Source organism: Manis javanica, chromosome 10, assembly GCF_040802235.1.
Source record: "Manis javanica isolate MJ-LG chromosome 10, MJ_LKY, whole genome shotgun sequence".
Classification (NCBI taxonomy): Eukaryota; Metazoa; Chordata; class Mammalia; order Pholidota; family Manidae; genus Manis; species Manis javanica.
The window spans coordinates 101,462,271-101,489,420 of NC_133165.1; the positions used below are offsets into that span (position 1 = coordinate 101,462,271).

At 38.6% G+C, this 27,150-nt stretch overlaps 1 protein-coding gene and 1 long non-coding RNA gene across 6 annotated transcripts in view; one reads left to right on the forward strand and one right to left on the reverse strand.

Annotated features, from left to right (window-relative positions):
* Positions 1-27,150, forward strand: part of LOC118970314 (uncharacterized) — a 396,329-nt gene that overhangs the window by 110,122 nt on the left and 259,057 nt on the right. For both annotated transcript variants that reach the window (XR_012121541.1, XR_012121542.1), the window contains one exon: positions 10,482-11,179. This is a non-coding gene — a long non-coding RNA (uncharacterized lncRNA). The remainder of the gene's footprint in view (positions 1-10,481; positions 11,180-27,150) is intronic.
* Positions 102-27,150, reverse strand: part of IGF1 (insulin like growth factor 1) — an 86,459-nt gene continuing 59,410 nt past the window's right edge. For all 4 annotated transcript variants that reach the window (XM_073213724.1, XM_017681378.3, XM_017681382.3 and 1 more), the window contains one exon: positions 102-9,268. Coding sequence is in view for 3 of the 4 variants with exons in the window: in XM_017681382.3 (XP_017536871.1) it covers positions 9,209-9,268 (60 nt within the window). In the remaining variant the exon portion in view is untranslated. The remainder of the gene's footprint in view (positions 9,269-27,150) is intronic.

A 27,150-nucleotide genomic window follows, 5' to 3' on the forward strand; every position in this document is an offset into this window, starting at 1 on the left:
ATCCAATTTACATTGGCTTCTTTGTTTAGTGGTTGCTTTGTTCTTTTTGAAATCATCTCATCCCATCACAGGGTAAAGAAAGAACATTTAGAAGCCAGATGTTGTATTAACCATAACCATTATCTTTTATTGGATCCCAAAGAGATTTAATCTCTATCCATAAACAGGTGAGGGAGACAATAAGTTTTCATCTCAGCTTTACACTTCAAGATGTCTCATCGAGAAGAGGGTACAGGCTCTGCCATCCATCTGGCCCTGTGACTCAGGGAGAATTATAATTGGTGCATAGAGACCAGACAGTGGTTCAGCCCTATCAGACTCAAAGCTCCCCTTTTTATAACACATATTTTATGATATATCCTTTAATGTCCCCAAGTGAAATTCATAGATAATACCAATGTATACAATTTCAACAAAAATCAAAATGATGTCTAAACTGTAATGTAAAGGAACACTAAAATGAAAACAGTTTATAATAAAATAACATGCATTACAAGATAGAAATGCTCAGGCACGACTCTATTTAACAATATAATGAAGTGGTTAGATGTTTATACGTATGTGGTGAACCATGAGTGTGGCAGCTGCAAGCAGACTGATGCAGGTAGAGAGATTAAAACAGCACAATTAGCATTGCCATCGATGATGTTTTTCTAAAACAGGGTACAACATGCTGAAGTCCAAATGACGTGAAGTATCACCTCCCCTTGATTTACTTGGTAATTGCATTCCTGGAAAATTTATCTTATATTAAAATCATGCAAAAATACTTTGAGTTTATAAATAAATTTGAGATATAGTCTAGGCTTTGGTAATTATATCAGGTGATTAGGTTTCTCATCTACATGAAATGTCTGGAGCCCTAATTGCTGCCCAACAGACGCCAATACATCCCTCCTTAATCGTCATGAGTGACAACGCCAGGTGTCCCTGCATGTTTCCAGAATGCCACTAGGGCTGGCACTGTACCACCAGGAATCCCTAGAGTGGGATGGCTAAGGCCTTTCTAAAGGGCAGGGATATAGGTAGTTGGATCTCATGAAACTCACTCCACATTCTTCTCTGTAGAGGCCCTGATTCAACCATGTTCCTTGAGACCATGCTGACTTAGATAAGCTGTCAAGAGAACAGTAGGTGTATTTTTGCTAGGGCTCTTGGCAAGATTCTTTATTATCAGCTTCTAGTTTTACTTATGTGGACATGGTTTATTCCTGGTCTGTGTAAAGGCCCAGACATACCCTTCCTCACTGAGGTATCCTAAAATTGGTTTGCCACTGAGTGTTACATACACAATGTGAAGGGCTATCAAGGACCAACATTGCAGTGTGAACAAATAGAGGAATGGTAAGGTGGAAAGCCCACTAGATACATTAGTTATTGAGCAGAAATGCTGATTTATCTTAATCATATCACACTCAAAAATAGCTTAGATGCAATTAACTATATTTCTGCCTGTAGCATGTAAAACCAAATTTGAACAAGAATGTATCAGTCAGATATGGAACTGTCCTTGTGTCTGGATTGGGGCATGAATGGTGAAATGGCAAAAACACAGATTTTGATGTCGTCAGACTCAGATTCAAGCACACCCTGCCTCTCTGTGACCTTCAGTAAGTTAATAATGTCTTCAAGCCTCCATTTCCTCATGTGTAAAATAGGGCTCAATTTTTATAAGGACTAATAAGGTAATATAGGTAAACAACTTGGCATGGTGACTGACACATACTAAGTGCTCAACAAATATGAACCATGTTATTGTGGGGGGGGGTGGCTATTATCACTCATTCAGATCTTACAGGAAGAAAAAATGTCATTTTTGAAAAGAGGCTGTAATTTGACCTGGATGACCTTGAAGGAAGATAGAATTACTCTTAGGCACAGAACTGCTCTTTTGTTTAGGAAAAAATACCTTTTGGGCATATTCAGTAATAAAGGGTAGGCAGACGCTGTGACAGAGGAAGATTGCTCTGCATAAGAACGTCAATAGAATTTTTTTGCAGGTTCTTCCTCGGGGAGAGGATGAAGGGTTGGGTAGAAAGTAACTCCCGGGAGAGTTTGCAGAAGAGAGGAGGGGATTACTAAAATGATAGAAGGCACATGAACAGCCATAAATTCCTTAATGGATTTTACTAACAATGGTCTTTGACACTGGCAGCTGTTTTCCGTCTTGTGCTTCGTTGTCTCGCAGTTCATCATCCACAAAACCTTTAGTAAAACGCTGTACTCAGGTTAGCCTAGTGTGGATGAAGGGAGGGTACGTGGTGGAGAGAAGCAATACAGTTAGAAGCTCAGAGCCACAGAAGGCAAGATATGCAAGCAGGACATGGATGCCTGGAGAATGTTAGTGCTAGGGACAGCCATGGGACTGGGGTGTGTGACAGTAATGGTAGCTGCCTGTGGGGAAATAATAAAGGAAACTTCAGTATTATTATTCATTTCTTAAAATCAAGTACGAAGCTTATGAGCCTCTTTTATGTTTAGGTAACTTTCCAAATAGTTCATAGAAGGTTTAAGAAGAGGAAAATGAAACGAGGTGAGGTGTTTTTAAACAAGAGGGAGACTAATCTTTCCACCTTGTTCTTTTGTGAGTTTGCTCTTCACAGTATCTATCCAGTAAAGAATTAGAAAGATATATTAAAACAAAAACTCAATACTGAGAGATCACGTTCTTACAAAATCTCTCAATGTAAGGGTGGATTAAATATCACTTGTATATTTTGTGTCCTATATGATAGACAGTCTTTTCCCAATGCTTTTTGTTGTGGATTAGAACTCACTGTTGAGTTACAGTGAGGGGGTCAGTTACTTAAATCTGCTTTATTGTTACTGCATATACTGTACAATTCATACATCTCTTACATAGTTTGTACAAATTCTTTGAAACATTTATCTTTAAATATAATCTATAATTCTATAAGATATCTCCATTCTGATGTATGATTAGTTTTATTTTTCTGGGTAAGTTTTCATGTTTATTTGTTGCAATGATGCTAATTAATAAAAGTGCAATGTAACAATAGGATTTTTAAGGAATGACACATTATACCAACATTGTCCAAAAGAACTAATTAATCAAACATTAATTTTAATGTAATTTCTAAAGAAAGATATATCATTTTATTATGACACTCTAGCCATACATTTTCAAAATATGCTTACTAAACAGTAAATGTAAGATAATGATTCAGTTAGTTACATTTTTAGGAGTCATCAGGATTTGACATTTCTCTGCCATAAATGAATTGAATAATAATTTCAAATACAATCAGAGTTAATTTAATGAAAGAATTTTTTTGAATGAAGACCAAATAATAAATAATCATTATTTTCTGGTTTCAAATAGCAGGGAAATTAATTCAGTGTCTGTAAGTTTACTTATTACACTTAGCCTATAACTCTAGTTCATTAACTCTCTTAGAAAAAGTGATCTGACATGGTATTTGGGGCCTTTATGTAAACTGAATACAAGCTGCATGATTGAAAGTTTTGATATTTTGAATAGACATTTTAATATTGCAGAGACACAGATAAGAGATATAAGTAGATGGCTTGAGGTTTCAGAGTCCCTCCTGAAGTATGTTTAGTAGCAGGCACAAGATAAATATCCAAACAAAATCAGATTAAGGGATTAACATAATTTTGCTGTGGGTGGGTGAGTAGGGCCAGTTGGTGGCTTTGTAAGGGATTTTTGAATTGTTTTAATTTTTCTGGTTTTCACATCAGTGCATTTTGGACAAAAGAAAATGAGTAATGTTTACTTTTAGGATACAGTAGCCTGGGCAATTAGAAGAAAGGAGATTCTAAGGATTGCAAAAGATCATTTTGAAGATGACAGGCGATTCAGCAGGGGTCAAATAGGAAAAACTCCATCTCCATTTCATCTCTTATTTCAATTGGGCTGTAACACTTGGACTTTCGTGTTCTCCTTTTTTAAATAAATTTTTTTTCCTTGGAAGATCTTATCAATGACAACCAAAGAATAGCGGAAGACAGGGACCACGTGTCAGATCAGTGTGTGATCATAAATTAAGAGGGAACATGTGAAATATATGTTTTTAAAGAGATCCATTTAGCTCTAGAATTTCAGCTTGGTTAACCCTCTATAAAATTTTGAAGCACATGGTAAATGAATAGAGATAGTTGGAGGAATAAAGACAGTTTCAAAAATTCCCTGGGCCTCTGTCTTACCTATGTGAGGTTTCCTAAAAAAGTATTGTTCCAGATAGGACTTGGTAATTTCAATCAGTATCTTCATCCTATATCATATGTACTTAAAGACAGTCTTCTCATTTCTATTTTTTAAAAATATAAACCACACAAAAAAGATATCTATGTATCCATTTCTAATACCTAACAGGAAAGTCTTTTAGAATATTAAAATAGCGATAAGCAAATATATACTATAAGATTAAACACTAGCATTGAAAACAAACCAACAAAAAAACCCAAAAACATAGAATCAACAAGATTTTCCTCTTGCTTCTGCCCCCTCAGATTCTGGACTTTATGATCATTGAAGAAGAGGGGCATAAAGAATCAAAATTCTTCTATTTAAAAATTTTAAAACAGTGATGCTACAATGATGCATAAATCAGATTTATCTTTTGAAAACACTGATGGGAAAGCCCAGGTGATGAGTGGAAATACTCTTTTTTTTATGAAGAGAGCCTAACAGGATCTGTCTCTAATAAATTAGTAAATCCTTTAAGATTAAAAATAGCAAAAACATTTTAAATAGTCTGATTATAGCTTCAACATGTCAAACATACATTTCTATCTAGCCTATAGTTTCAAAGAGTCTATGTAGGCTTATCATCCTTCATTCCAATGTAAAAAAAGATGAAAGAACCAAGTCATTTTTGAACATTAAGATATTCATAAAGACTATATAAAGTAAAAAAACAAAAAAACAAAAACAAAAACAAAAAAGTCTTCACAGATTGTTAGCCATCTCTTTTAACAATTTCTAATAAATTCTTCTCTTTCCTTATCAGTAGATAACCCCCATCTCATAAGGAAATACTTTCTAACACTTCCTAATGAGATCAGTGATTGCTTTTTATGAGAGCTACTGCTCTTTGAGATGTTTAGATGAAGGGAGAATATCTTCTATAAACCAATAAACGCCAAAGAATTACTCAAGGAGGATGTGGCAGAGGCTATTTTTTGTTGGTGAATCTATGTATTTTTTCTGTTTTTATTGTCTCCACTTGCTGAATATCTGGGTTTTTAAGCAGAGAGTACAAAAATCAGTAACTTAGTCATCTTTTTAGTTCTGCCACTTGCCTCTAAGGTCTTTTCTCTCCCCCTTTATATATATTCCATGCTCTTGGTCAAGGTGTTCAGATTGGATAATATATTGCTCATTTTTGCTGAGCTTGAGAGCCAACAAAAATAATCTTCTAAATTGAAGAAAATTTCCGTTTCCTCTTCTACACCCCCAAACTCACAATTTGGTGAACAGTACTCTACTTGTGAATGATAAAAACTTGAAAGGTGGTGGTAACTAGACCTAATGCTATTTTATTAAGCCATCTATCTATAGATTTGTTGTTTTCATACTTTAAAAAAATATGTCTATGCCTTCTTTTTTTTGTTTTTTTTTTTTTTAGTCAAGTACTTTCTTAAAGAAACAATAGCACCACATTGGCATAGCTGGCCAAACAATAAATGGGAAAGCAAAATGTGCTACATCTTCCGTTTAAGCAGTCTCCCAAGTGCTTAAACTGGTAACAGAAACCCTGGAGCCACAGTGCATGCGATGGTTTCATCTACACAAACACAGACATTCCAAGGAGGGGAAGGATTTTCAAGGGAGGCCAGGCCATTTTTTTTTCTTTTTAATAAGATTTTTCAAGGAAGCTGTTTCTTCTCCATATTCCACTGGACTCAGGATGAGTGTGTGTGTGTGTGTGTGTGTATGTAGGCCAGGTGTGGAAGAGTTTTTCCTTATCTCTAGAAGAGTGGATTCCAATGGAAACATGCATTAACTTTTCTGTGGAACCTTCTCACCTTAGAATAGTATCTATCTGGGGAAGTGGGAACAGAAATTTGACATAGGCAGGCAGTGTTGTCAATTAAATAGTAAATAAGCCTGTAAGTTGAAAGCTCATTCTTACCAGTACTTATAGTTTTCTTATAAACATCCTGAAGTTGACTCATTTTAAAATTCTACAGCAAAGCTGATGAAATTTTGAGTTGTGAAATTTTAGGTACTTCCTTCTATTGATCCTGGGTTATTCTGCTGTAATATATAGTGATTGGCTGATTTTTATAGTTTACATCAATTTGTCTTCTAGTTTTAATTCATTTGAAAATAAGATAGCAGGTTCATATAATTGGTTAATTTTCAATTAGTTGGTTTATGATACAGTTGGAGAAGACTATGTGTTAGAAAAAGTTAGGAAAGATAATACGGCTTTGCATATTTAAGCTTTCCTTACTGGGGCATATTTTGGCTGTGAATAGAATTATTAAGTGAATCAAATAGGTCATAGACATTGTTAGAATTTCCATATCCAACCAGGTCGGAAATCCATAGGTCTGTAGAAGATTGCATGTAAAGTGCTACTGGGAGACAGTGATTTTAAAAGGTCTAGGAACAAGAAAAATCAGAAGTGCCATTTCAGGAAAAGGGGTCCAGCATCTCATTCCACAGAACCTATATTTCTGAAAAACAGATGAAGGGCAAAAATGACTTATATCTGTGCCTAGTGATCGGAGCATTGATCAGCATGTCAGAGGTGCTCAGTTCAATAATACTGTGGACAGAGGGTTAAAATACTTGTTGTCTTAGCAGGGGCACCCACTAAATAGGCTTTCTTTTTGCATATGTTCCAAGGTTCAGGAAGTCTTTTTTTTTCTTCCTTGCATCCAAATCTTGAGGTGAACCAGTGGGATGAAAACTTAAGATGCTTATTTTTGTTTTCCATATATACTTTCCAAGAATAAAAGGGATATAATTTGCATGAAATAATCAGGCCTGGTTGCTTTTCATCAAAAGCTTCTAAGACAGATAGAAAGATCTGAATGATGGACGAATTCATTGTTCTAACAAGAAAATCTTGATATAGAGACAAGAAATATTTTCTAGGCCACTGTGGGCATATCCTTATCATTTCATTTTCTTGATATTGATTTTCAGTTGAAAGGGGAAGACACATTCACAGAGAGCTAGGAGGACTCTTCTAAGAAGAAATAAGGGAATTCTAGTTGTGAAGGAAAATTTTGCATCTCAACTAGTAACCTTAGTCAAGTATATTTTAACAAAAAAATTTAAATATATATGTATATTTATATATAGCCAAAGATAAGAGCAAAATTCATTTAAAAAGTAACTAATTTCTTTATTAGATATTACTTCAATATTTAAACTCTTGGACCATTTTTTAGATTGCCTGAAGAGAAGGAAAAACTTGTGTTTTCCAAAATAAATAAAGTATCATTTATATTAAAAGAAGTATTCCTAGATTTCTAGTAACTGCCTGGAAGAGTCAGTGAATGCTAACAAATGGAGTAAGCACCTTTTCCTGGCAGGACTCTTTTTCTGTTTTTCTCCTTTTCTTTTTTCCTTTCTCTCTTCTCATACACATTCATAAATCCAAATGTAGAGTTCAAAATCAAATTGTAAATTTAATGTTTTGAATTTATTTTGAAAAGTGTTTTAAACAAGACTGAGCTGTTCACTTTTAACAACTAGGTAGTTGTATAGCTTCATTGATAAGAATTGGCTGGTCAAGAGCATTTGGCTAATCAACTTTCCAGCAATGCTGTGAATGGGTTGTTCATAGAATTCCTTGCATCCCAGCAACTCAAGGGCTCTGATCTTTTGCCCTCATAGCAACCCAGGATAAAAATCTGGAGTTTTATCTTTTTAATCCTTATACCACCCCTGTGAGGTAGGTAGATGGCGTATTGCCCCCATTTTGCAGATGAGGAAACTGAGGCACAGAGAGGTGAAGTGACTTGCCCAAGGTCACACAGTGGTGAGTCCATGGCAGAGTCGGCAGATGTTTGTTTCTTTAGTGAGAAAAAGAAATCAGGACTGTTAAGTTCCTAGCCTTCTGCTTTTTCCACTCCTCTCTGGACTCGCCAGTCAAATTTGTGTCAGTGAACTTTGTGTCGTAAGTTTCTCTTGGAAGGCATAACTGGGGAACCCTTGCCTTCTTTCCCAAATTGATGGATTTTTAGTTTCCTTCCCCTCTGTATCATCTTTGGCTCCAGGTTTCCTCTTTTGCTTTCACCTTTCACCGTTTTGGCCAGACTCTTTCATATAACAAACTACAAAATAGCACCATTGTACTAAAAAACAGTTTTACATACTGTTTGATACATCCTGTATTACTGATATGCTAAATTTACATAGTGCTCTATATGGAAAAAATTAAAAGAGAAGTTACTAATCAGGTTGCACACAAACTCATTTGAAGGAACCATTGATAGTTTGAGACTTTCTATGCTTAAAACACAGCTACAAATGATTGGCCTTGAGGTTGCAACTACTTGCATTTTTTTTTTTTTAGCAAGATGTGGAAAAATAAAGCTTTGTGTCTACTAAAATAAATGCATCCAACTTATATTTGGTACAAATGCCACAGATGGAATCTTGTGGGTTAAAAATTGATGTGCTACTTAACTGCTTGCTGCTGCTATTGAGGAGGCCAAACTGGCAAATATAAAGGTGACGAAAAGGAGCTGGGCTAGACAAGATGATCAGACACTGTAAAACAAACAGCCTGTGTTGCGTAGAAAGAAGTGCAAATAAAAAAAATTAATAAACCACTTAGACAAGGCTGCTGAATGAATGGCTCCAGCAGCCAAGATTCAGAGACAAATTTAGTGCAACTGGATCTATACAACACCCATGCATTTGTGGCTCTTGAGAGGCAGGGACTAAGATATATATATATATATATATATATATATGTATATTTATATATATATATATTCTCTATAGAACATTATTGATTAAGGATCAACAGCAATCTACCAACTCCAGGACCATTTCTGCAAGGTGCAAAGCTTTTAACAATCACTCCTACAATGTTGGAATGTTTACTTGAGTATTTCATTGGGGGGAAATGCCCATCTTTCGAAATGTTAACAAACTTATTTTTTTGGTAGGTCTTCTGGTGTTGAACAGGTAACTTGTGCACAGCCAAGGATCCTGCCAGTGGCATGTCATTCTTCACTCCTCAAGGAGGTCTTCCTACATTCTGTAGTTCTTGTTTCCTGTGCTTCCTCTACTTGTGTTCTTCAAATGTACTTCCTAAAAATAAAGGAGAAAAAGTAACATTAGTGTGATGAAGTTTTATGCACCCTACCCACCTATTTCTAATACTGACTCTCAACCATTCATATCTTATGCTTTATCTGTCAGTCTAATAGAGACCTTGGGCCTGGTTTTACTGAGAAAGACATAATACAAGTTCACTCAGGCTGCTTCTATGCATCCCTGGTGGCCTGGGGACCACAGATTGCTTTATAACCACACGGAAATGTTTCTATGCATCTGCTGCTATCACAGATTCATTGATAGGAAGAAGATCCTGAGAAATCCAGTCTTCTGGGCTGTGCATCTTTTCCTAGTAAAAGGATCACATTCTGGGATCATCCTCTGTTGTATTGCATTTTTTTAAGTTTTGTAAAAAGAGATTTCTTTTTCTTTTGGAGAGAGGGAGCATTTTAGAAGTAGAAAATTGCAAAGTTTTAAAACTGATTCAGAATATGTGATATCACAGACATACTGAGATGGGCACAAATCCTAGCTAGCTCTTTGTTTTCCAGCTATGTGAACTTGTGCAAGTGACAATGTCTTGTTCCTCAGTTTCATCCATAAACTTGGATAAGTGTAGTTTTTACCTCATAGGATTAAGGATTAAATAATTTTTACATAAAAGCACTTACAATAGGTCTGGCACCTGGTAAGCACTATACAGGTATTAGCTATTATTATTATTATTATTATTATTATTATTATTTCATTTTTATTGCAAAGTAACTATCCCTGGACTAAAAATCCTCAGCTCCTTGCCTTGGTGCTATCATTCTCTCATCAACAAGCAATGCTGTTATCCATGGAATATTGAATTTTCCTTAGAATATGATAGTTGGGGCTTGTCTGTTCACTGTTATAACCTAGTATCTAGAGCAGTGCCCAGGATAATGTAGGTGCTCAATAAATAGCTGTAGAATGACTTAAATGGATGAGTGAATGAATACACAGACCCTCTGATAATGTGCAGAATTAAGTCATTATACTTTCCCTATAATTGTGTTACCGTGGAGTATATTTAAACAGCAAAGTTTATTTGGACAAATAAGAACATGAGAAATGAAATCCAGGAGGGAATGGCATTTGCGTGCATGAATCTAAGGTTCTGCTTCTTTTGGTTTCACCTTATAAAGATCCTTATGTAATGGATAATTAATTATTGGTACAGAATAAAGTTCAAGGATCCACAGTGGTCTCTTTTCCTTAGAACATGTTTCCAACAAGACCAAAAACAAGAATTCTCACTATGGTGGCTAGAATCTCCAATCAACACTCACCCAATTATTGTTAGAAGCTTGGAGATCATTGTAAGGGACCTTGGATATCACTTGGACCTGAGACCTGAAGAGGGTGAGAACCTGGGCAGAATAAACTACCAGTTCCTAGAGATAATGCCTATTGGCTTAGGCCTTCGGGGATTTGGTAATTTTTTTTACATGTGCTTTTCAGCTCTACCTGGATCATTAGAGTTGGTCACCAAGGCCTTCATAAAGGTAGTTAGCAAGTCGATGGCCAACGGACGGAATAGAAGGAAGATGGCATCATTGTGTAAAAATGTTTATTAAGATATCTAGCTCAGTGGCCACTGAAAAAAAGCTCATGGGGAGAAATTGGGCATTTGTATAGGAAATCTTGAAATGCCATCTACTTAAAATCCTGGCACTTTTCTCCCAAATATCATACTACTTTTACCATGTCCACTTAACATACATTTGTTGCTCTACAAAGCATCTGCTATTAAGCTACCAATAAATCTGTGTTCCTAATCTTACATCTTACTCTGCTTTCTTAAGGGAGTCCTCCAGAAAAATGAAAGAAAGACATATGGCTGCAGAGTGGGATCACTGTTGTCTCAAACTCATTGCAATATTTCTGCTCATTATTCAGTGGACTCTGCTGCTGAAGGTATGTGGCTCATCAAAACCCTCAAGTAGCTATTTAGGCACCTCTCTGCCAAAGTACTAACCGAATCAACTAATAGGTTTAAAAATATGCTAATTTGAGTTTTACCATTTTTTTCTGCTTAAGACACATACCAGCTTAGAAAAAGATTTTTAAGAATCTGCATAATGCCCAAACTAGGAAAATGCTCAAAAATGAAATGGTAAATGGAAAGAAAGCCACATGAGGTGCTTAATCTGTAGCTTTCCTCCCCAGCCAAATTAACCCCAAATTTCCAGAAAAGAAAAATCAGGTGTGTTGTATACTTCACTCTTCAAGTTCATGAGAGCTGTAGCAGAAAGGATTGAGGTTAGATTGGCCAGCCATACAGATCTTATCCTTTTCCCCAGCAGAGATTCTTTTTATTTTCTCTCACAGCAGAGGTGTAAAGTGTAAAGTTTGAGTAGAGGAATCCTCTGGCCTGTTTCTTCTGGGTCTGTGTCAGCATCACAGTGAAGCCCCCGGCAGAAACTCACTTGAGTAGAGCCTTAATGCTGCTCCAAGTAGCATGGTTCCCAGGCACACACGCATACGGTGCAGGCCATTCAAAACCAGCTGGGATGTCGTCTGGTTTGCGTTTGGCTCTCTTCCCAGACTCTCACATGTGACTTCTTTGTTGCAGACAATGACAGTGACAAAACAAAAGCACTCAGGGATTTGGTCTCAGTTGCATCTGTTGCTTTGCTCATTGTCTTAATTTAATTACCCTGGCCACCCTTGACAATGGGCGGCAAGCAGAGGCATGTTAGAAGCAGCCAGAGCTGGCACCCACCTTCAATGCTTCTTGAAGTGTTATGAAACTGTCCCACATTCAGCCAAGCAAAAACTTTTCACTTCAACAGCTTGTCCAAAACAAACAAACCAGCTGAAACTGTTTCTAGTAGGCAACTAGACAGATTTTTGAAAGGAAAACAGTAGTGAGTAAATACTGTTTCCTATTGACACCAGGGAAGGTAAGATTATTAAAAAACAAAAACAAAAGCAAATGTTGGTCCTCTAGCCCACCGGGGATGGTTGAAGAAAAGTGTCCCTGTGAAGGAAGGGTTAATCAACTCATAAGGGATTAAGTTTGAGAAGGGCTTAATTTGCAATATACATTATTATACATTGTGTATCATACACAGATATTTGGCCCTGAAGAGGTAATTCACATTCTCCCATTATCTCTTGGCTCTTATCCTAGCTCTAGCTTTTCAAAGGAAAGCTAGCCACAAACTTTTTGATTAAAAAGATCTCTGAGAACTCATAACAATGGCAATAAAAAAAATCCTGATGAACCTTTTCAGGCACTTTACAGTTTACATAGTAATCTCAAGTGAGGTAATGTTATTTGCATCAGTGTCATTTATAATCTAAGACTCACTAAGATTTAGTGGCTTGAGGTCACATAGACAAATTGATAGACCTAGAACTAACAATAAAACAAATTATTACTTTAATAAAATCACATTCCATCACTTGGACATTTATTATGTGCTGGACACTGTATTATGTATGTTAATTATACATATTTTTTTATTTAATTCTCATAGTTCTCTTGGGAGTGGATACTAATATCCTGCCCAATTTACCTTTAAGGGTAAATTCCCGATGCTTAGGAAAGCTAAACAACTTGCCTGATTTCTTACAGTGAAAACATGACTATGGTTGGGATTTGTACCAGTTCCTTCTTATTCTGGAGCTTATCAATTAGTCACTCTGCTATATTACCTCCCTACTTGGTAAAACAGCATCTTTTGCTTCAAGATCCAAATCTCCTGCTAATGACAAGAATTGATAATGTTATGGTGGGAGGTGCTGGCTCAGAGGATAAGGCAAGACTCTAAAGTGAGCAGGTGGGTGCCTTCACTTACGGAAGTCTGAGCTGGGCCCCTTTTGTGTGGTTATTGATAGAGATCTAGTAGCACAGTATTCAGTTAGCAGAAGTTAACCCTGCGGATATTATAAATCCTTTTTTTTCTCCCTATCTTTATGAGATTTTGCCTGAGAGACAGAATCTAAAATAAAGATGATAATAGGCTCTTTAAATTTCAGAGAGGAAGCAGTGATGTTTTCCTCTATGTTTCCATCTCCACCCACTCCAAACAAGTTAAGTATTGTATGACATAAAGTCTAAGAAAAGCCTGGCACCCTATAAAAAATACTGGGAAAATACTGTCCAGCATGGAATTAGCAGCTTATTATATAACATGAAGTCCTAACTGAACACTGACCTTCTCTTAAAAAGGGCAGAATGGGGGGAAGGAAAGAGGAGCAGATGATTGGAGAGATGGGCCAGAGATCAGCTCTTTACCTGTTGGGAAGGATGTCATCTAGCTGTCTTACTGTTTCGCCTGGAGAAGTGTGAAATTGTGGAGGATGATTTAAATGTCTCAGTAACAACTTTGATACAGGGAATCACAAGTTCAAATTCCAGAAGTGTTAGGTCAGCCTTTCCTCTCTGGGACTCAAGCACAGTGAGTGTCATGCAATCTACCCAGAGCTTTGGGATGTGACCTTTAAAACCAAAGGATAAGGTGCACATTTTGAGAGACTTGGGCTCCTGGTGGAGTAAGGTTGCCTTTTTAACAAAGTGAGAGGTATATAGACTAAACACAGTGTTGGTCTGCCCAGCCTCTTATATTTTTCTGTAAATGACCTCATGCTACCTTTTCTGTGGTTATGGTGAAAATGAACTTTTTTCAATATGACCCTCTTCTCTGGCCATAGTGAACTGTCGCAGAGCAGGCCCCTCCCCCAACCCAAGACCAAGTGTGATAGGGATACCAAGGCAGACCTATCCCTGGGAAACACAAGAGTCCTTTATTGGAGACTTTGGCTCAAGGACTTCTCAGTGGCTTTGCTGAACTTTCCTTGGACCGTATAGTGTCCAGGATGCCTCCACCCAACCTTTTCTCCCCATCTCCTTTCCCCGGGGTCAGACTTGCATTGTGTTACGATGGCTTGCCCAGACTTCCTGCATCCTCTCCTATTCCCCTTTCATGAGGCATTTTCCCTAATAAAATGCTTCCTCATTTAACTCAGTCTCATCTCTGTTTCCCCGATGACCTGGGCTTGCCCACCTGGCTTGAATCCCAGCTCCCCACACAGGAACTGTGTGACCTTTGACAATTACTATGCTGTTCTCTCCATCTCAGTTTCCACTTCTGTAAGATGAAAGGGTAGGCTACGAGCACCCACCTTATGATTGCATGTGACCACCCTTTCATGTTTACCTGGCATAGCTGTGGGCAAGAAAGTCTACTTTTTCACGGGGCCTTGGTTGAGGGTCATTTTGTGAACCCATTAGTCACATCACTCTGTTTGGGCTTCTGTGCTGGGTGAGTCCACGCTGCGTCTGCCTTTGTTAGAACATTGATGTGCCGTAGAGTAAATTATGTACCTGTTCACTTCCACACTAAAAACTAATCTCCTTGAGGGCAGGTAGCATGTGCCTTCATCACTGTATCCTCCCCAGACACATGGTGCTTTGAGCCAGGGAGCAAACTGGGAATTGTTAAACTGATTTAAACTTTCTAAAGGAGTCGTGGAAAAGGGGTGGTAGAGTTTGGCTCAGTAGCAAGCCTTGTATTGCTGCCTGCTGTGCTCTGTACAAGGACAAATAGCACAAAGTCCCCTCCGTCTCAGGACTTACAACTGCCAGGTTGTGGTATAATAAATACTAGCAAAGAAATGCAGAAAAGAGAGCACAGTTCATGGTTAACATACTGGGGTCCATTTTGAGTTTGGATTCTGGTCTGGCCACTTCTCAGAACAAGACCTTGGCAAGATATTTAGTTTTACTCAATCCAAGTTTTCTCATCTATACAATGGGGATAATTACAGTATTTAAAGGCTAGGCTAATAGTGAAGATTAAATGAGGTGATTAACTCTAGCATTTATACAGAGTATGTGTCTAATAAATAACAGCTATTATTATTGCTTAATTATTTATTTTTTTGTAGTTACTGTTATCAAAGCACATCCCATCCTTGGGTGCTGCCTTTTCTCTAGCTTGAGAAAGACTAACTTCCTGCTGGGTGCCCAGAGCTCCCCTGAGGGCTGCGACAGCACATGTATAGCTCTTTCTTCTACTGACTTACACACCCCTAGGATTTAGGGAACTTGAATTTGTCGCATATTTATTCACAGATTATCCTGACTTAGCAAGTTTCTTACTCTGCAAAGGATACAATACATCTGGACTCTTTTTCAAATATTTCTGTCTGTGATGTAAGAAATCACTACCAAAGTGGTTTGAAAGTCTGGAAAAAAAGAAAAAGAAAAGGAAAAAAAAAATTCTGAAGGGTGTTTTCCCTCGCTGGCAAGAGGTATTTATTCTACCTTTAACAGTCTTTAAGGATGTAGTAAAATATTTCAGTGTTCAGGGTTGCTTAGACTGTTGATTTTATGGCAGTTTGTTTAGTTAGCTGTTTGTGTTTGTGTTACATTTTTAAATACAAAAAAAAATGTGTAAGCACACTATCAATCCCAGAAGGAGTTGATTTTGGAATTGCTGAAAGGTTCAAATGTTGTGGTATTTAAAATAGTGAAACACCAGATTCTAGCAATTGCACTGATAAGTGCTAAAGATTCAGCACATTTTTTACCTAAAAACTGTATTTGATAATTTTTTTTCTCTTAAGCCTCCAAAATGCCATTGTTCTATCTGATGTACAACTTATACGGGAATACTTCAACTAGTGAATGCAGTAATTTATGTTACAGTGTTTTTGGGAGTGTGGGCCCAGGGTTTTCACCTTTTAGTGTCATTTTAAAGCAGTAGTGATGAGTTTACAGGATTACTTGGAAAGGGTCTTGCACTCCTTTGTGTGTGTGGCAAACCTGGGCAGAACATTCAAATGCTGTGTTCTAAATTTTCCTCCTCACTGAATTGAGAGAAATTTTGGAAGTGTGGAAGGCTCTTCTGAACTTTTAGGATGAACAGAATAACACTATGACAAGTTAAAGTTTTTTGCATCTGTTTGAGGTTGATGGGAGCCTTCAGCATTTGAAAGTAAACATGCCTGCTGCCAGCCAGTGCTTTTCCAAGATAGAAAGTGGTGCAAGAACAATGCAGACATGTCTATAGTTTTAAAAAATCAAGACTCGTTGCATTAGGCTGAAAGTACTTCTATGTTCATTCTAGTGTTCTTTTGAAGAAGGAAACAAATGTCATTTGCAGAGAGACAAACCAGAGCATCCAATGGTGGCCTAAGTCAACCAATACCGACAAAGTAATAATAATAAAGCTGTGTATTCATTGATTCATTTATACATCTCATGTTTCCTAGTCCTGCAAAGCCTCGTGAACTATCCAAGCATGTCACATGCATACCATGACATGAATATCAGATGTTCCCAAGTCTACAACTAACTGATGAGGAATCTGTACCTAACCCTCAACCTGCCATGGTCTTGCTCCTAATCATTTGGAATTTTTGTCTTGCCATAATTGTTATCTGCATCTGTGAAAATGGCACATCATATTTTCAGAGGGCAGGCTGCTTGGTCTTCGATTATGTGACCTCTTAATGTTGGCCAGACCAAAAGCCCCATGTGAATATTCATATGTTTGACACAGAGTTTTGTAAGAACGTTTGGCATGTGAATGACACCTGGGCCATTTGGCCAGTTTGGGCTTGAGGTAAAATATCTTGGTCTTCCATTGAGAACTTTGGAGTGATTTTACCACAGAAGAGTTGCCACCATGCCTGGCTTTTCTTACGTGTCTTGCTCTTTACATTCCCACCTTTCTATAAAAATTCTGACCCTGCCAGTTAAAGGAGCCAAGGAGGATAGTATAAACCACTGCTTCCTCCTTTCCCGAGCAGCAGTGACTTACACCTGCTCAAATAAATATATGTTTCTTTTTTCGATGCAGTGGGAGCAAAAGCTTATGCGAGAGTGAATAGAGGAAGTTAGAGATTTATTGTTATGGAAGGGAACAGTGGTGGAAAAGACACTTGGTTTTTTTTGCCAGTGATCCGCATCTCCAACGGAAGTAGGGGCAGGACATGCTGGAAGGACGGCTGTCTAGATGCACTGACCACTGCTTGTGCTGGGTCAGGAGTTAGACCTGAAAGTTTCTGAAATTGCAGATTGGTTCTACGTGATAGTTACTGGTTTCTGACCTGGAGAGCCACTCTCTGTAGATCAGATTGGAAGTGGCTAAAGTCCCCGGATTCTTAGAAGATACAATAGAAAACAAAACAAAACAACAAAACTTCTTTCTGCTCCTTCAATAACATCCCCTTTATTTCCTGAATAATTCATTCAGGACTGGAACCAGACCTTCGAGAAGACAAAGGAATGCAGTTTCTCCTGAATGATGATTAATTTACACAAGAATTTACCTTCAGTGAAAGAAAAGCCAGGAAACTGTATTTACCTAAAAGTTTGGAAAATGATTCACCCCAATTCCCTAGGGGGTTACAATGATGCTAGAACACAAAACTATACAAACACATGCACACATACACACATGTGCACACTCATACACACACAAGGAAGAGAAAGTAATGCCCTTTTTCCAAAAAATATTTGCTGTAATTAATTGTAGATTGCAAATTATTACCAATGATACTTGGAATTAAAATTAGTTAGATACACCTTTAGCATTCTTTTCTATCAAATCTTCACTTTTTCAAAAGGGTTAGTTTCCTGACCAATGGAACCATTTTAGTTAATAAAATAAAGATGGGAATTTTCCAGAATGTTTTCTAGCTCTTGTTACTTATCTAGCAATAGCCCATTAGAGCTGTAATTGTGTTCCTTGTATGGTGAGAACTTTCTTAGCTGTTCTCCAGAAGGTTTAGACATGGACTCATAGACCTGTTGCCCCATATCTCTCCTAATTTCCCTGCTCTTAATTTCCATTTCTCTCTGCTTGAGTGTAATGTAAGTCTATATTTCTAAATCATATCTTAAGGTTGCTGGATAAAAGTAAGAGTAAGGTAGCAAAAAAGGCTTTAAAGGAGTCCCATTAAAGATGAACCCCAAATATGTGGGCATCAGGAAAAGGTGCTCAGATTTCAACTAGGCTTTTGAGGATGCAGAAGCTGATTTTGACCTTGTAAATCTGGAAGTTTAGTGGCCACTGAAGAATTTTGATTACCTCATCTGCTCCTTCCTTAGTGGACTTGTCTAGCTGAGGTCAATAAATACCATCACTGATTTTCAAAGAGAATCAGTAGTTGGGCTTTTGATCACTGAGATGAGCATACAGCCTGAGGAATTCTACAGTGGATATTCCAAACCTCATAAAAGAACCTTCTGCTTCATCTAAAATGATTTATCTTTTCATTGCTACCAAAGGCTTTCACTTAAACTCAGACTATCAACTTTGCCCTTGGATTAAAATTAGCTCCCTGTTATCTAGTAAATATTGCCAAAAGCTCTAGTCCCTTCAGATACACAAGCAAAAAGAATAAACCTCATTTTCCCTCACGGATGCTAACATGCTAACAGACTTGAGAAACTGCAAAATGTATTACTTAAAGAGAACATTGTTTCCTGTTGGTGCTTGATGGGAGGGAGGTGGGCAGGCATGGAGAGGAGCCATGGAGAGGGTCTCTTTAGGAGCGATTTTTTTCCCCTCCTTTTCCACCATTGCATCCTAACAGAACACACATTAGAAGCTGTATGAGGTTTTGTTTGTTTTCAAGAGATATTTGAAAGAAGATCAAATGCTTGTGAAAGGCACTGGATCGGCAGCCCTAGAAACTGAAATGTCCCGGAAGCTGTGTGAGCCCGGAAACATCCCACATTTCTATTTGTTTTGGCAATTTTACTTAAAACTAGTAAGAGCTGGAATTCATGCTACAATTAAATTTTCCTCAGGCACCATGAAATAAAACACGTATTGCATTTGATTTTAACTGGTTGAGAAAAATGGTGGTTTTCAGAAAGTTCATTCTATGACCTTGAAATAGAAATTAACAATTCCTCATGTGGGAGAGCAGAGCTTCCATTTAAGTTGGAATTATTCATAGAATTGGGGTTCTCTGTGTTGAAAGGGGTCTCAGGTCATTGAGTTCTGTTCTCCTATCATGTGTTTGAAACTCTACGAGCACATTGCCAAAAAGTGTTGGCACACTTGGGCTTGAAGTCTTTAGTAATAGGAGATTTGCTTCCACTTGAGATCTGTTTTTTTCAGATGGCTCTAATTTTTAGAAGGAGATAAAATAATATTAACTTAAACTATCGTAGTGATTATGGTGTGCCAGACACTATTATTAAGCACTATAATATATATTTGTGCATCCACATGCTCACATAGACATTTATATGTATTATCTCAATAAATCCTCGCAACTGTATGAGGTAGATTCAGTTATTATCCCTGTTTGACAGATAAGGAAGCTGAGGCACATGTAAATTACATGGTTTTCCCAAGGCCACACAGCCAGTAAGTGAGAGCCAGGATCTGAACCCAGGCAGGGTGAGGGACTTTAGGATCTGTACTCTTAGCCACTACATTTTATTGCCTCTCCAATCTTTATGACTCTCCTTTATGCTAATATAGAGGTTTGCACATTGCAGGTACTGAATATTTTTCAGTAATTTTATTTCAGGGTCATGATTCCTTACATATTTCCATTAGTTTCGTACACAACCGTCAGTTTGCCCTGAGGGAAACAGATGAAACACTATAATTCTGAATGATGATTAATACTCTGCCTACTTCAACAAAGCATTAAGGGGACTAATATGTACGTAACATTCACTATAGAGTTCTCAGTCAGTTGCTACCTTTAGAAGATTTCAGTTTAGGCTGGAGAAGAAAATTTCAAACATGCAAGATTCACATAAGCATGATTGCTTTGCCTTCCCTGTTTTATGCTACAGTTGCCTCACTATCTTAGGCAAGACGAGGAATCATTTTATCTCAGTAGTGCTACTTACTTTTATGGTCTTTACCACTATTCAGCTGCTCATATCATTCATTTGTTTATCCACCCATCCATTCATCCATCCATCTAGCATTATATACCATGTATCACTAGGTGCTGAGTATTAATACTAGAAAGAAGGAAATGGAAAGACAATGATCGGTCTCCCTGTTTACTCAGTTCATACCATTCAGAAATCGCATACAGGCATTCAAGATGATTGCTTTAGAGTTGATAAAAGCCATTCCATAAAGAAATGTGTTTTAATCCATAGTCTGGGAATTAAGCATTCTTCAGCTAGAGAGTTCTATTGCTTTTTTTTTCTTTTAAAGTCTATGCCTTATTTCTTTTGAATGAAATTTGTCACTCAGTAATTATAGTTTATCCAAACCCTTGAGTCGTAATCGACATTTACTCAGGAATCAATGAAAGAGGGAAGAGGTAATCTTCTAAGGAACCTTTCCAAAGGACATGAACTATTAATTCTTCCACCAAACTGTAGTCCCTTGAAGTGCCACCTGTGTTTGCAGGCTTCTCTCCGGTGGTGGTTACAGTAAGTATCTACTTGCTCCTGAGGCTGGTGTCAAACCATGGATGTCTTAGCTGAAGAACTCAGAATCTCCTGAATAAGGGGTTGGCTAGAGGGGCTCAGGCACCAGACTGACTTTTTTCTGTTCTGATAAGCCAGGATCCACTTTGCAACCTCAGCAGCAATGGCTTGGCTTCCATCTGGGGCTTCCATATGCTTCTGACTGGACATGTTCCTCCTGGATTCAGCCGTGGGCATTTCCTTGTTATTATATTATATTATTATATTATATTATATTATATTATATTATATTATATTATATTATATTATATTATATTATATTATATTATTATTATTATTGTTGTTGTTGTTGTTGTTGTTGTTGTTGTTATATTATATATCCCAAGTTTCCAGTGAACCATGAGGAAGTATGACCCCAAAGTAGAAAGCATGGCAGGGGCATGAAGGACCAGGCTGAAAGCAGACTCTTATACCGTGACATCTTCAAAGCAGGCTACTTCGATGAAACACATCTTGGTTTAGTCATCTTCTTACCCAAGTGTCATCATTTGCTTGTCTGACTACTTCTCCCTTTATTACCTTTCTCAACTCTTATAATTCACACTTTCGATGATCTTAAGACTTTTTGTTTTATTATCTATGAAGATTCTAACCCTACTGACTAAATCAAAGAAGCTAAGGGAGAAGATTTATAAGATCCACATTCTGTGATTCTACTTAGCTTTTTTTTTTTATCCTGAAGGAAATTCAACACCCTTGTTCTCATTCATGCCCTTTCTTCTGGTGGAAAAATAATAAATGAATGGAAGGTTTCATGTGACCATTTCTGTCCCATATTTTCCTTTTGGATTCCTTTTTAGTCCATTGTGTGTTGTTCTCTGCTGGCTAGGAGTAGGGCAGCTTAGAACTCAAGCACACATTTACTCATTTCTGGATCTTAGTATCTTTGTCTTTAAAATGAAAGGATTGAACTGACTAATTTCTGATGCCCCTTTGCAGCTCTGATATAACATAATCCTAGTATTTCCATGAAGCAGAAACTCATAGGCTTTTATATCTAAAAATCTAAATTTGTGTGTGTGTGTGTGTGTGTGTGTGTGTGTGTGTGTGTATGTGTGTCTCTATGTGTGTATGAGAGAGAAAGAGAATTTTAAAGGAGATGGAATCACAAGGCAGTAATCAGACCTCAGAAGTTTTCTGTTATGGGTTGAATTGTGTCCACCCTCAGCAACACCTGCCCCAACCCCACCAAAAATTCATGTATTAGATCCTAACCCCCAGTACCTAAAATGTGACCATATTTAGAGATAGGGTCTTTATAGTGGTAATTTTGTTAAAATGGGGTCAACACCTTGATCTGGATCCAGCTTCCAGAACTGTGTGAAAATAAATTTCTGGCTTTAAGCTACCTAGTCTGTGGTACTTTTTTATGGCAGCCCAGCAGACTACCACATCTTTTATGTCTGAATACAAAGTTCAAAAAAAGAAAAGGTCGAGGGGGCGGAGCCAAGATGGCGGCGTGAGTAGAGCAGTGGAAATCTCCTCCCAAAAACACATAGAGCTATGAAAATATAACAAAGAAAAATCTTCCTAAAATAGAGACCACAGGACACAGGACAACATCCAGACCACATCCACACCTGCAAGAACCCAGCGCCTTGTGAAGGGGGTAAGATACAAGCCCCAGCCCGGCGGGACCCAAGCACCCCTCCCCCCGGCTCCCGGCGGGTGGAGAGAAACCGGAGCGGTTTTTTTTTTTTTTTGGCGAGCGCTTTTTGGAAGCCTTAGAGGGACGGGCCCCCGTTGCTGGGGAGGCAGGGTGGCGGGACCGGTGAGGAGGTGCCTGGGAACGGCGCCGGAGGACAAAGAATATCCCGCGTTTCTCCCTGCGAGACCTGGGGGCGGGTGCCTGAGACCAGTGCCTGAGGACGGAGGAGGTCGCGCGTTTTTCCCCCTTTTTTTTTTCTCTCTTTTTGGCGAGCGCTTTTTGGAAGCCTTGAAGGGACGGGGACCCCAGTGCTAGGGAGGCACGGTGGCGGGACTGGTGAGCGGGTGGCTGGGACCGGCGCCTGAGGACAAAGAATATCCCCCGTTTTTCCCTGCGGGACCGGTGGGCGGGTGCCTGAGACCAGCACTTGAGGACAGAGGAAATCGCGCGTTTTTCCCCTTTTTTTTTTCTCTTTTCTGCGAGTGCTTTTTGGAAGCCTAAAAGGGACAGGGACCCCGGTGCTAGGGAGGCAGGGCGGCGGGACTGGTGAGCGGGTGCCTGGGACCGGCACCTGAGGACAAAGAATATCCCGCATTTTTCCCTGTGGGACCGGTGGGTGGGTGCCTGAGACCAGCACCTGAGGACGGAAGAAATCGCGCGTTTTTCCCCTTTTTTTTCTCTCTTTTTGCCGAGTGCTTTTTGGAAGCCTTGAAGGGACAGGGACCCCGGTGCTAGGGAGGCAGGGCGGCGGGACTGGTGAGCGGGTGCGTGGGACCAGTGCCTGAGGACAAAGAATATTGAGCATTCCTTCCCTGCGGGACCGGTGGGTGGGTGCTTTTTGGAAGCCTTGAAAGGACAGGGACCCTGGTGCTAGGGAGACAGGGCAGCAGGACCAGTGAGCGGGTGCCTGGGACCGGCACCTGAGGACAAAAAAAAAAAAAAAAAAAAAAAATCGCTTGTTTTTTCCTTTTTTTTCCTTTTTTTTTTCTCTTTGTTTCTGTTCCCTCTCTCATTGTTGCTGCTGTTGTTTTGGTTTGGAGAGTGCTTTTTGGAAATCTTAAAGGGGCAGGACAGGTCACTTAGACCAGAAGCAGGGAATCTGGGGATCTCTGGGCACTCTAACCCCCTGGGCAGCAGGGAGCACAGAGGCCCCTTACGGAGATAAATAGTCTCCTGGCTGCTCCCCCTCCAACGGGGCTCCACCATTTTGGAGGAACAGCCCCAGCCAGGCCAAGCCCACAGCAACAGCGGAGATAAACCCCAAAGCAACTGGGCAGGAAGCAGAAGCCCTGTCTGTGCACAGCTGCCCAGCACAAGCAACTAAAGGTCGCTATTCTCCCAGGAAAAGGCTACAAACCAACAAGAAGGGAAGCTCTTCCAGCGGTCACTTGTACCAGCTCTGCAAACTATCTCTATCACCATGAAAAGGCAAAACTACAGGCAGACAAAGATCACAGAGACAACACCTGAGAAGGAGACAGACCTAACTAGTCTTCCTGAAAAAGAATTCAAAATAAAAATCATGAACATGCTGACAGAGATGCAGAAAAAAATGCAAGAGCAATGGGATGAGATGCAGAGAAAAATGCAAGAGCAGTGGGATGAAGTCCGGAAGGAGATCACAGATGTCAGGAAAGAGATCACTGAAGTGAAACAATCCCTGGAAGGATTTATAAGCAGAATGGATAAGATGCAAGAGGCCATTGAAGGAATAGAAGCCAGAGAACAGGAACGTATAGAAGCTGACATAGAGAGAGATAAAAGGATCTCCAGGAATGAAACAACACTAAGAGAAATATGTGACCAATACAAAAGGAAAAACATTCGTATTATAGGGATACCAGAAGAGGAAGAAAGAGGAAAAGGGATAGAAAGTGTCTTTGAAGAAATAATTGCTGAAAACTTCCCCAAACTGGGGGAGGAAATAATCGAACAGACCATGGAATTATACAGAACCCCCAACAGAAAGGATCCAAGGAGGACAACACCAAGACACATAATAATTAAAATGGCAAGGATCAAGGACAAGGAAAGAGTTTTAAAGGCAGCTAGAGAGAAAAAGGTCACCTATAAAGGAAAACCAATCAGGCTAACATCAGACTTCTCAACAGAAACCCTACAGGCCAGAAGAGAATGGCATGATATACTTAATGCAATGAAACAGAAGGGCCTTGAACCAAGGATACTGTATCCAGCACGACTATCATTTAAATATGATGGTGGGATCAAACAATTCCCAGACAAGCAAAAGCTGAGGGAATTTGCTTCCCACAAACCACCTCTACAGGGCATCCTACAGGGACTGCTCTAGATGGGAGCACCCCTAAAAAGAGCACAGAACAAAACACACAACATATGAAGAATGGAGGAGGAGGAATAAGAAGGCAGAGAAGAAAAGACTCTCCAGACAGTGTATATAACAGCTCAATAAGTGAGCTAAGTTAGGCAGTAAGATACTAAAGAAGCTAACCTTGAACCTTTGGTAACCACGAATCTAAAGCCTGCAATGGCAATAAGTACATATCTTTCAATAGTCACCCTAAATGTAAATGGACTTAATGCACCAATCAAAAGACACAGAGTAATAGAATGGATAAAAAAGCAAGACCCATCTATATGCTGCTTACAAGAAACTCACCTTAAACCCAAAGATAAGCATAGACTAAAAGTCAAGGGATGGAAAAACATATTTCAGGCAAACAACAGTGAGAAGAAAGCAGGGGTTGCAGTACTAATATCAGACAAAATAGACTTCAAAACAAAGAAAGTAACAAGAGATAAAGAAGGCCACTACATAATGATAAAGGGCTTAGTCCAACAAGAGGATATAACCATTCTAAATATATATGCACCCAATACAGGAGCACCAGCATATGTGAAGCAAATACTAACAGAACTAAAGAGGGAAATAGACTGCAATGCATTCATTGTAGGAGACTTCAACACACCACTCACCCCAAAGGATAGATCCACCGGGCAGAAAATAAGTAAAGACACACAGGCACTGAACAACACACTAGAACAGATGGACCTAATAGACATCTATAGAACTTTACATCCAAAAGCAACAGGATATACATTCTTCTCAAGTGCACATGGAACATTCTCCAGAATAGACCACATACTAGCTCACAAAAAGAGCCTCAGTAAATTCCACAATATTGAAATTCTACCAACCAATTTTTCAGACCACAAAGGTATGAAAGTAGAAATAAATTCTACAAAGAAAACAAAAAGGCTCACAAACACATGGAGGCTTAACAACATGCTACTAAATAATCAATGGATCAATGAACAAATCAAAATAGAGATCAAGGAATATATAGAAACAAATGACAACAACAACACTAAGCCCCAACTTCTGTGGGATGCAGCGAAAGCAGTCTTAAGAGGAAAGTATATAGCAATCCAGGCACACTTGAAGAAGGAAGAACAATCCCAAATGAATAGTCTAACATCACAACTATTAAAACTGGAAAAAGAAGAACAAATGAGGCCTAAAGTCAGCAGAAGGAGGGACATAATAAAGATCAGAGAAGAAATAAACAAAATTGAGAAGAATAAAACAATAGCAAAAATCAACGAAACCAAGAGCTGGTTCTTTGAGAAAATAAACAAAATAGATAAGCCTCTAGCCCAACTTATTAAGAGAAAAAGAGAGTCAACACATATCAACATAATCAGAAATGAGAATGGAAAAATCACGACAGATTCCACAGAAATACAAAGAATTATTAAAGACTACTATGAAAACCTATATGCCAACAAGCTGGAAAACCTAGAAGAAATGGACAACTTCCTAGAAAAATACAACCTCCCAAGACTGACCAAGGAAGAAACACAAAAGTTAAACAAACCAATTACAAGCAAAGAAATTGAAACAGTAATCAAAAAACTACCCAAGAACAAAACCCCGGGGCCGGACGGATTTACCTCGGAATTTTATCAGACACACAGAGAAGACATAATACCCATTCTCCTTAAAGTGTTCCACAAAATAGAAGAAGAGGGAATACTCCCAAACTCATTCTATGAAGCCAACATCACCCTAATACCAAAACCAGGAAAAGACCCCACCAAAAAAGAAAATTACAGACCAATATCCCTGATGAATGTAGATGCAAAAATACTCAATAAAATATTAGCAAACAGAATTCAACAGTATATCAAAAGGATCATACACCATGACCAAGTGGGGTTCATCCCAGGGATGCAAGGATGGTACAACATTCGAAAATCCATCAACATCATCCACCACATCAACAAAAAGAAAGACAAAAACCACATGATCATCTCCATAGATGCTGAAAAAGCATTTGACAAAATTCAACATCCATTCATGATAAAAACTCTCAGCAAAATGGGAATAGAGGGCAAGTACCTCAACATAATAAAGGCCATATATGATAAACCCACAGCCAGCATTATACTGAACAGCGAGAAGCTGAAAGCATTTCCACTGAGATCGGGAACCAGACAGGGATGCCCACTCTCCCCACTGTTATTTAACATAGTACTGGAGGTCCTAGCCACGGCAATCAGACAAAACAAAGAAATACAAGGAATCCAGATTGGTAAAGAAGAAGTTAAACTGTCACTATTTGCAGATGATATGATACTGTACATAAAAAACCCTAAAGACTCCACTCCAAAACTACTAGAACTGATATCGGAATACAGCAAAGTTGCAGGATACAAAATCAACACACAGAAATCTGTAGCTTTCCTATACACTAACAACGAATCAATAGAAAGAGAAATCAGGAAAACAATTCCATTCACCATTGCATCAAAAAGAATAAA